Here is an 11,733-nt window from a genome sequence, read left to right as displayed (position 1 = left end):
AAAAAATGTTTTACAAAAGTCAAAAAGTAAAAGTAAAATAAAAATAAAAAAATTAAATAATTATTAGAAAAAGTCAAATATGCAATTTAAAATAATACTCCTTCCATTTCATAAATATAGTCTTAATTGGATTGGACACAAAATTTAAGAAATATTGATATTATATTAATAGTTGGTAAAAAAATATAGATAAAATTTTTTTTTGCCCTTGTGAATGTATTAGTGTAAAAAGTAGTGGCAATTATGTAATAAAAATGAAAAAGTAGAGGTAGTTTTACGGTGATATGGTTATTTATGGAAATAAAACTATTATTTTTGGGACGGACAAAAATTATAAACAAAACTATTGTATTGAGACGAAGGGAGTATATTTTATACTTTTACACAATTTTCTATACCATACATAAAAAAATCAATCTGTTAATGAAGCCTTTATTTACCTATAAAGAAAACATATCCCTTTCATCCCTTAACTATATGTCCCTTTGTTTTTTTGCACGAAGTTTGAATTATATATAAAGAAATTATACGTTTAATGATACATTTGTAATTTAAATAAAAATTAAGAATATTTTAATATTAATGTATAATTACTTTTATTAAAATAGAAAATAAATATTTTAAAATGAGATAAACAAAAATAATAAAAAGAATATTTTTAGTTGTCACGGAGAGAATATATTTTGTTTTGCTCTTTAGATTTCTTGTTCATAGAAAGAAATTATATATTCTCTCTGTTCGGCCACATATGATTTTTTTTTTTCTATTTTGTTCTTCACACAAAAGATGGTTTTTCTTTTTTCTTTTTTCTTTTTTTTTTTTGGAAAATTTATCAATTTTAAATACACTTAATAAATATAAATCAATTCAATCATATTTCTAACCTTTTACGAGTAGGACCCACTCAAACTCTTTTTATTTCTATATCTCTCCTTAATTAATAAATATTTTCATCTACTTTTAAAGCTCTCTATTATTTTTACAATTTAATTTTATACAAAATTCACAATATTCATATTGTATATATTTTATTAAAATATAATAATTAAAATATTTAAAATATCAACAAATCTATTTATTAAAAAATAATAAAATAATATTATAATTTATTATTAGTAATTTTTTAATTTTCGTTACCTAAAATATTCGTGTTCCTAACCAAACAAGCCATGACTCGCAGGGAACAAGGGAGTATATTTTTTCTTTTCTCAAAACACCGGTAAAAATAAAAATAAAAATAATAATAATAATAATAATAATAAATTAATTTTGAATTTTTTTTAGAACACTTTCCTAGTGACTCTTCCGAGCTCCTGGGACCTCAACACCTGATCGACGGTGCAGTTTGTGGGCTATGTGTTCGCCTTCTGGGCCATAGCGTTGAAGTCCATGGAGCTGCAGAGAATCACTTCTGTACATAGCAGTGGTCCATCAAAATTTATAACGGAGTTAGCGTTGTGCTATATATTAATTGGATCTGATTTTTCTATATTAATATATTTTTTTAAAAAAAATAATTATAAATTTATAAGAGTATATTTTAAATTTTTTAAAAAATTAATCATTCAACACATTTTATATCAAATCTATGATACTGACAATAGTCCGTAAGGGATGACCTGATGATGGTGTAAGAATTGGATTTGTAACCATAAGATCATGGGTTCAATTAACATATAAAATTTTATATTTAAATTATTACTAAAAAAACAAATTAAATTTTGAAAGAACACGCTCTTGTTTGAATGCTTATGAATCTGACTTTGAAATTTATTAATAAAAACATTAATATAAGTTTAATGTGATTTAGATATATATTTCTAATGAATTTTTTTTAAATATATATTTAATTTCATAATTTTTCAAGAGGAAAAAAAATACTCCCTCGGTCCCAGATGCTACACTGTAGACAAGGTATTTTGAGGTGTAATTAGTAGATAATTAAGAATGTATTAGTAAAAATAATTATTCTATAATATAAATAATTATAAATTAAAATTAAGATAACTAATTAGTTTAATTAAAATTAAAAAAAAATTAAAATTTAAAAATTTAAAATGAGATTAAAATGTGTAATCATTTTCCAAAAAAGGAAAATGACATAGTATGTGGGACGAACATAAACGGCGATGTGGATATGATATGTGGGAATAAATGGTGGAATTCCAACTAAAAATCAACTATCTTTTTCTCTATATATATATATATATAAATTATTTATTTATTTATTTATTTTATTATTACGAGTGATGTGAACTTGTTAGTGCCTCTTCTTTCTTGTACACATTCTCTCTTTCAATGCTTGCTACCCCCACACCACCTACCCACCCATTTTACTTTAAATTATTATATTTAAAATTGATGATATATATACACAAAAATAATTTATTTTTTTTAAAAAAAAAAACATTAGGTTGGATTTTGCGATATAGGATGACCAAAAATAATAAATAGACCCATTTTATTTTACCTAAATTCTCGTATCTACAGTAATAGGCCTATAATATATGAGACGGATGGAGTATATTAGATGTGGATTCTTACAATCCACATTATTATACTTTCATCCGTCCCAAAATTATAGACTGGGTTGTGTTTGACACATTATTTAAGAAATATTAATATTATATTGGTAGTGAGTAAAAAGTACGGATAAAAGACTTTTTTGCCCTTGTGAGTGAATTAATCTAAAAAGTAGTGACAATTGTGTAATAATAATGAAAAAGTAAGGGTAGTTTTATAGCGATATGATTATTTATGGAAATGATACTATTATTTTGGGACGGAGAAAAATAGTAAACAAGACTATTGTATCGGGACGGATGGAGTATTAAAATTTAATTTTATATTTAAAATATTATTTATATTATATTATACAACTATTTTATTTTAAAATTTTTACTATTTAAATTCAAAATTCAAAATTCAAAATTAAAAAAATAAATAAAAAAATACACACACACACTTATACTTTATCTGGCTATTAAACTGACATCTTTATTATATTAGTCTCGTAACAAGAGTTTCTATTAAAATAGTTTCGTATCTAAAATTTTTTTTTGCACATCTAGTCATTTGACGCGGGAGATGTCTGTGTGGCATCTATGTGTCACGTCGAAGGATACGTGTCAGTCAAATAAGCACCACCGGTGGACATGTGAAAAATTATTATTATTTTTTTTTAAAATGATATATTTTGACGTTTTTGTATTTTTAAAAATAAATTTATTTTTCATGTATATGTCATGTCATATGACGCTTACCTCGTGAACACATATTACCCATGTCATGCATACATTTTACAAGTAAGATCAAATGTGACAAAAAAAATTTTACTTACAAAACTATTTTTATGTACATTTCAACTAGAAGAATAAAATAAAAAATAATAATAATTACAAGACTAAAAAAATAATTTATCTTATAAAATATTTCCTCCCTCTACTTTACATTTATTTTTTGTTTGAATATAAATATAGGCATTCATAAAATGAAATTGGGCCTTACGGTATTTTTAGACCCAACAAAGTGTGACTATTGAAAACTTAGGGGATTTGTTTGATTTTGGTTTGAATTTAAATATTTTATTTAAATATTATTGTGATATAATTGTGAAATAAAATAATACTATCTAGATCTCTTCTATTCATTTTAATAATTTATTTATTTATTTTATTTTATCTGTCTCATAACAACAAAGTATCAATTTCTTTTTTTTAATAATTGTATTATTTACCTAACATTACAAATATCCTTTCAATTTACAATATATTACACAAATGTCATTACCTTTATATCATACAATACTAATAGGGTTAATTTAGTCTTTTTACATTTATTTCTACTTTATCCCAATATAATACTAATATTTCTAAAATTCTGTGCAAAAAACAAATAGATATATAGATATGGGACGGAAGGAGTATAATTTTATTACTAATAAGACCGATTGAATAATGATTTTGATACAAATATATGTTGAGCTTTTTTTTGCTTAATTTTGGCATGTTTTGAAAATAGTTTATTTTGGAATTAAAATATTCCTTCCTTCCGTCTTATTTCAAAAAACCTTTGAAATTTTGTAGGAGAGTAATAAATAATATTATATTTGTCCCTTAACAATATATTTATTTTTTCTATTGCTTTGTCCGTAACAAAGTATACATTTAGGTAGTGTAGGTTATTAAGTTATTAATAATAAGATATTATAATATTTTATTACTCCTTCTGTCCAAGTAATAAGTATACATTTACTTTTGGCGCGGAGTTTAAGAAATAATAATATTTTAATTATAGTGAGTATGTAAAAGTAGTGTAATGATATATTTGCCCTTACTTTTTGGTATAAAAATAATGATGTGATGTAAAGTAAGGGTATTTGTGGAAAAAAATGAGGTATTTAATGAAATGGTTACTTTGTAATTGGACGTACAAAAATAGAAATATGTATATTTTTTAGCTAGACGGATGGAGTATTTTTTATATGTGTAGTATTATTGGCATTTTAAATATTTTTAGAATTATATCTCAATAAAATATATGGAATATGAATATCATTTTGTAGACAATAAAATTTTATATAATACAAATGAATAAAAAAAATATAGTTATTTATTTATCATTATCATAAATTAGTTTTATAAAAAATGAGGAGTTTTAAAGGTAGATAGAAATATTTGTTAATTGAAGAGAGATAGAAATAGAGAGGTTTTAAGTGGGTCCTACTGTAAGATGATAGAAATTTAATTAAATTGATTTATATTTGTTAAGTATGTTTAAGATCGATAAACTTACCAAAAATGAAAAAGGGTCATCTTGTGGGACGTATAAAAAATGAAATGGGATCATCTGTAGCGGGACGGAGGGAGTATTACACATATCATTTATTATTTTATTACATTTATATCACACAATACTATTATTTTAATTTTTTTATACCTTATTCATACTGTACTCCAATATAATACTAATATTCTTAAAACTCAGTACAAAATACAAACACATACATAAATAAAGAGACTGAGTCAGTAATATTTTATTGATTATTAAAAACGTCTAAAAAATTTTAATATTTTTACTTTTAGTTCACTTTGAAGTAAGATAACAAAAATAGTAAAAAATTTACTTTTAAGTCAGAACAAAAAGGGACTAAATATCAATTTTATATTAAAAAATCATATTATCACATATTTATATCAAATCATAAAATTATTGAAATTCAATATTTTAACCATTCAAATCTCGAGCCCAAAATTCAAAGCCCAAACAAACTCCCAAAGAGTTCCGTACATGGTCCAAATCCAGACAATAGAAGAAATAGCAGCAGTTCGTTCATCAGCTTCTCGTCAAAACATTACAAGTACGATGTCGATGATGATAGAATCACACCAACATGCCCTGTAAAAAAATACATACATATATATATACACACAAATCAATATTACTTCTACTCCCACATGAAACTCAGAGTTTGATGGGGCCCACTCGACGTTGCCGTCGCCGGCCCTTCCGGCTCGAACATTTCCGACAAGCTCAGGCCATTTCCGCTGCCGGAGCTGCCACCGGAGCCAAAGGGGGCCTTGCTTTTTCCGGCCGCCGGATTCTGACAAATGTCGCCGTGGCTGAACTGCAAGTTGAGGTGAGCCATGGGGGCCGGGAGCAGGGCGTCGTCATTATTACAGAATTCCGACGAGGATGATGGTGGCGCCGATGACAGAAGAGAGAGAGCACGGTTAGAGCAACTTCCCGACGTCGACGACGACGACGTAACGTTCGGCTCGAGACGGACGGCGGCATCGCCGCCTTGAATGAATCGAAATTGCGACGAGCATTCCGGGAACGCGCTCGATCGGCCGTCGAAGTAATTCATGTGCTGACCGTAGCTGTGGCTGAACGGCGTGATATCGTGCTCGGTTTTCACGATCGGTGACGGCCAAGTGGGCCCCGCGACGGGGGCCGGGAGCATGTGAGGATTGGCGAAGGACAGGAGCTGCACCGCCGCGCCGGTGGTGGATTGGCGGCCGGAGAAAATAAGTCCCGAGTTTCGGGAGACGGCGGTGTCGGGCTGCGGCTTCCTCCGCCGCCGGTTGTGCCCGTCGAGTCGTTTCCGGCAGCTTCGCTTCTCGTCGTCGAATTCTACGAGAGAATGGAACCTACAAAACCGAAACAAAGTGATCAAATTAAATATTTATTTTCATTTAATATATTGCATATCATATCGAGCATATATTTATATCACATTAACTGCTATTTCAATTCAAAATTTTACTATTTTTAGATCGGACTCGAATTCAAACCTTAAAGAACACACCAAATCGATTCTATTTTTCATTTAATATATCAAACAACTATTTATGTAACATAAAATATTATTTTCAAACTTGGCTCAAATTCAAACCTAAGGTAACACACCGAATCACACTCATTTTTTATGACAAGAACTTGATTACGGTCAAATCAAATATCTATTTTTTATTGAAGATATCGAATATTTATTTATATCACATCAAATTTCTAATCCAAATTCAAACCTTAAAGGAACACACCGAATCGATACTCGTTTTACCTATTGCATATTCATTTTTCTAACAAGAACTCGATCACTGTAAATTAGACATCTATTTTTCATTTAATATATCAAACATCTATTTATGTTACATTAAGCATTTTTTCAATTCAAAATCTTACTATTTCCAAACCTCTTGCCCAAATCCAAACCTCAAAGAACACCCCGAATCATACTCATTTTTCCAACAAGAACTCGATTATCGTCGAATCAAAAATATATTTTTCATTTAATACATCGAACATCTATTTATATCACATCAAACTTCTGATCTAAATTCAAATCGTTTTACCTGCTGCATTGTTGGCAGAATCGCTGCTCTCGGCCGGCAATCGCGACCTTAGGCGTCTTCGAGTGAATTTCACAGACTTTATGACGCCGGTGATATTCTCGACACAAGCTCAAATCGGCATTACATCCGTCGACCAAGCAATGAGCAACTTGAGCCATGCTCGCCGGAGCTTTAGCCCTTTTCGAAGATCCCAAAAACGACGAATGTTCCATCAAAACAACGAGTAGTAAATCCAAATCACCGATCCCCCCAACTCTTTTTCAAGCCTATAAAACAGTTAACTTCACTTCAATCCGCTCCCGAAAATCGACAATCTACTTTAATCTTCGACACTTGGCAATGTTTCACTACCTGTTGTCAAGATTACATGTAAGATGTAATAAGTGAAAATGGATTGAGCTTCGGATCTAAACGAACGAACACGAGCCGAGTCGAGGCAAAATTAGTAATAAATAACATCACAATCTACAGCTCAAATAAGCAATGAATTGAATAACATGTTTCATGCAATTTCAAGATTTTCTCAAAGATTCAAACTTCATCTTTCAAACACAAATTAAAATTCTGCAATCAATATTTATGAAAGAAGACAGATTCAACAAAGATGAATTTATGAACACAAGCTGGATTTCAAACAACAGTAAGTCAACACAAGTAAGAGAATCTTCAGAAATCACAAAATCAATGGTTTGATTGAAGGATAAATTCACCAGAACATGCCATTCAAGGAAATCTATCATCAAAGAAGGTCAACCAAGCCCAGACACCACAAATAAAAAAATATTTTTAAAAAATAAAATAAAATAAAGAAGATCTAACAACATATTCATCAAGATCATACATTTCCTCTTCTGAAGAGCTGAGCTACACAGAAGTGTGAGAAACATTCAGATTCCTTTCATGACAGAGAAAAAAAGGATCAGAGGGAAAGAGAAGTGGGGAAAATCAAAAAGCCACAGTTACTTATGCCCATCAAATGTTCAATAGCATAGAACAGTTTGGCAAAAAATAAACAATAAAAATCCAAAATAATACAATACCTATTTCAGAAAATTAATTAAAAAAAATTATTAAAAATGTACAAATGGAGCAAAGCAGTCACAGGATGAAAAGGCAAAACATCAATTGGTAATTGTGAATAAATAAATAGTCTTGTAGAGAGTTGAAACACTTCTCTTTTTTAACTTTCTTTTCTGGCAAAGGATCAACAAGTGACCAAAACTGATTTTAAAAAAAAAAAACATAGCAAAGTTTAAAGGGACCCAAAAGGGAATAGAGTTGGGGATGTGTACCTCATAACTCAACCAAACAGGCTGCCAAAAGCATTAACTATCAAAGAAAGTGAAATGGCCAGAAACAAGAAAAACACCACAATGCATCATAATATATCATTCATAGCAATGAAAGCTCAAAGCCCAATTTAAAAAGCTAAGTAAAAATGAAACAGTAAAAATATCAAATTAAATATTAATTTTTTATTTTTTAAAATTTTTAAAATTTTCAAAAAATTTCAATATTCTTATCTAAGCAAAGCTTGGGCTCTATTATTTTGTTCTACTAATAAAATATCAAATCAAATAATTTTAGAATTTTTGACACTGTTTATTTATAATATATTTTTTGTTTTACAGATTATCATATAAATATTAATTTTTTTTACAAATTTTAAAAAAATTTCAAAATTTCAAAACTTCTGCCTAGAAGCTAAATTTTCTAAGGGTGTGTTTGTTTGGGGGTTTGGATTTTGAGTTGAGATTTGAATAGTAAAAATTTTGAATTTAAATAATCTTATGATGTGATATAAATAGGTATTAATGTGATCTTTTGAATAAAAAATTGATATTTAAGTATGATATAAAAAATAAAAAATAAATATTTGATTTGATATTTTTTTTAAAAAAAATAAAATAAATAGTGAAAATTAAATCTAATCCCAAAGAGAAACACACCCTAAATTTTTACTGTATATAAATAAAAACCAAACTTAAAAAAATATAGATGGCAAAAACAAAAACAGCAGACTTACTTACTGATAAATGTAAAAGCAGAAAGACTGACTTAGAAGCCTTCCCAGCCACTCATTCTCTGACAAAGACTCCAGTATTGATGATGGATGGTAAAGTGGAAACCAATTAAAGCTAGATAAGAACACTGTTCATTCTGTGTGTGTTTTTCCTAGAGAGAGAAACAGATTAATAGCAGTAGTCAGTAGATATAATAACTCTAGGATTAGGTGGGAAGATTGAAAATTAAGCATAAATGAAACAAGAACTAAGTGGAAAATTTAACAATGGATGAATTGGGCAAAAAGAAAGATGCTTTTAGGGGGCTTATGTTCAAATGGGGAACTTTTTTTTCTTTGCGGCAAAAGGTCGAACACCTTGTCATCACCTCATCGAACCACCACAAAAATAAATAAATTAATAAATAAATAATGCAATTTAATTCAAATTCACTGTTCGTCCACGCAAAGATTGATTGCATCTGTCCCTCGCAAATCAAGCAAGAATCCAACAGGTAAAGTTCAAAACAATAATGATAATAATGTGTGAAATTTTTTGCAGGGTTTAATAATATGTGGGAATTGTCAGTCAATTCATGAATAAAAGTGATTAAAGAAAGAAATTGGATTAAGGGCAGCCATGTTCGAGTTTACCCAATTCTTGACTTTCCTTTTTCTGCAAGTGATTAAAAAAATGGGTTAAAGACTGGTAAAAAAAGCATATTTATGAGAAATGATGAATTTAAAAATGATAAATGTAAGATTGATATTTGGAAAGGAGTGGCGCAGAAAGGGACAGCGTGTCCCCAACCCTAGCCCCCTTTTCTTTACTTTCTGTCCTTCAAGAACAACGTGTACTTTTTCTATCTGTCTATACATATATAAAATATATATATATATATTCCCTCCGATTCATAATTATAATCTGAATTTTGTTTACTATAGTATTTAAAAAATATTAATATTATATTAATCGTGGTAAAAAGTATAGATAAAATATTTTTTTTTTGTAAAAAATAATGACAATTATATAATAATAATAAAAAAGTAAGAGTAATTTTATAATTATATGATTATTTATAAAAATAAGATTATGTATAAAAATAAGATTATTATTTTGAGACAGATAAAAATGGTAAATAAAACTATTATATTTGAACAAAAGGAGTACTATTTATGTCTGACTCGAAAAGTATTATTCCCTTCGTCTCACCTACTATGTCCATATTGTCATTTCTGTCATATCCACATTTCATGTTATTTTTTATTTTTTTTGAAAAATTATTAAACATCTTAATTTCATTTTAAATTTTATAAATTAGTCATTTTAATCTTAATCTATAATGATTTATATTATAAGTTAATTATTTTCGCTAATACATTCTTAATTATCTACTAATTATATTTATCCAAAATTATCGTATTTACAGTAATCAAGACACCCAATGTGGGACGGATATAGTATTTAATTTTTCCATTTGTGTGCTGATTTTTTAATATTAATTAATATATGAAAACATAATATAAATTAAGGAAAAAAAAAATATTTGTATTAGTGTCTTATAATACTATTGTAATAACATCGATGCAGAAAATTAACTTTATTAATATTGTACTCCATCCGTCCCATCTACCATGTTCATGTTGCCGTTTCTGCGTCTCACATCTCATGTCACTTTTCTATTTTTGAAAATGATTAAACATCTTAATTACATTTTAAATTTTCTAATTTTTTTTTTATTTTAATTAAACTAATTAGTTATTTTAATTTTAATCTATAATAATTTATACTATATGTTAATTATTTTTACTAATACATTCTTAATCATTTACTAATTATATTTATTCTGAATTCTCGTGTCTACTGTAACCAAGACACCTAATGTGGGACTGGAGAAGTATATTAGTATATAGGTAATGACATTTGAGTAATATATTATAAATTAAAAAGACATTTGTAATGTTAGGTAGATAATACCGTTATTTAAAAAAATAGATATTTTGTTATAAATGGATCAAAATAAAAAAATACATAATTTCCTTTAAAGCTGATATTTTTTTCTTACATATTTATCTCACAACAATTTACATTTTTTATTTGTCTGATTCATAATAATTGAGATCTTTTTAATTTGAGTAAAACTTATTAAATCAAATATATTTAGTAAATATAAATTAATTTAATTAACTATATATATAACATCGTAAATTATGATCGACTCAAAATATTTTTATTTATATCTTTATGCTAAATAATTTTTTTTATCTATATTTAAAATTTCAATTAGTTTATTTTAATTATAAATAAATAAGCATATTTTTTTATTTATTTGTATTAAATATATTTTATTATCTACCAATATTCATATTGTATATGTTTTTTATTGCTATATAATTTTAAAAATATTTAAATACATATTCTAATTTTTTAATAATATGTATTAAAGTTATTTTTAAATTACAATATTATTAATTGTATGAAAAATACTCACTCCGTCCCATCTACCGTGTCCATCTTTCCATTATTGTTTGTTCCACCTATTTTGTCACTTTTATTCTCGAAAAAGAATTATACACTTTAATTTCATTTAAATTTTTTTTTTTTAATTTTAATTATTTTAGTCATCTTAATTTAAAATTAATTTTATTATACGATAATTATTTTTACTAATATATTCTTATTTACTTATTAATATACTTCTTCTAAATTTCCGTATTTACAGTAAATAAAATACCGTAGTCGGAACAGAAAAAGTAGCAAAATAATATTTTATCTCAATATTATTAATTGATTATACATTATTTTCTTAAACATTGTATCACTAATTAAAAAATATCAATTATCTTAGAATAGAGAAAATATTACTTCCTCCG

General features: G+C 27.0%; 1 protein-coding gene across 5 annotated transcripts; it reads right to left on the bottom strand.

The window, feature by feature from the left end:
- Positions 1-5,308: 5,308 nt before the first annotated feature.
- Positions 5,309-9,418, bottom strand: LOC127241539 (squamosa promoter-binding-like protein 13A). 5 transcript variants are annotated; one of them, XM_051260657.1, is made up of 4 exons: positions 8,888-9,418; positions 7,699-7,752; positions 6,858-7,208; positions 5,309-6,152 (listed from the first exon to the last, which is right to left on the bottom strand). In XM_051260657.1, the coding sequence occupies exons 3-4, from the start codon at positions 7,067-7,069 to the stop codon at positions 5,447-5,449; spliced, it is 918 nt and encodes a 305-aa protein (XP_051116614.1). In that variant the 5' UTR covers positions 7,070-7,208; positions 7,699-7,752; positions 8,888-9,418; the 3' UTR covers positions 5,309-5,446. The 5 variants fall into 5 exon arrangements, with proteins under 5 accessions (XP_051116614.1, XP_051116617.1, XP_051116615.1 ...); XM_051260660.1 differs by lacking the exon at positions 7,699-7,752 and having other exon boundaries at positions 8,884-9,418; XM_051260658.1 differs by lacking the exon at positions 7,699-7,752.
- Between the last annotated feature and the right edge of the window lie 2,315 nt (positions 9,419-11,733).

This window comes from Andrographis paniculata, unplaced genomic scaffold (genome assembly GCF_009805555.1).
Source record: "Andrographis paniculata isolate CXL003 unplaced genomic scaffold, ASM980555v1 Contig82END, whole genome shotgun sequence".
NCBI lineage: Eukaryota > Viridiplantae > Streptophyta > Magnoliopsida > Lamiales > Acanthaceae > Andrographis > Andrographis paniculata.
This window is presented reverse-complemented; position numbering and strand designations above follow the sequence as displayed.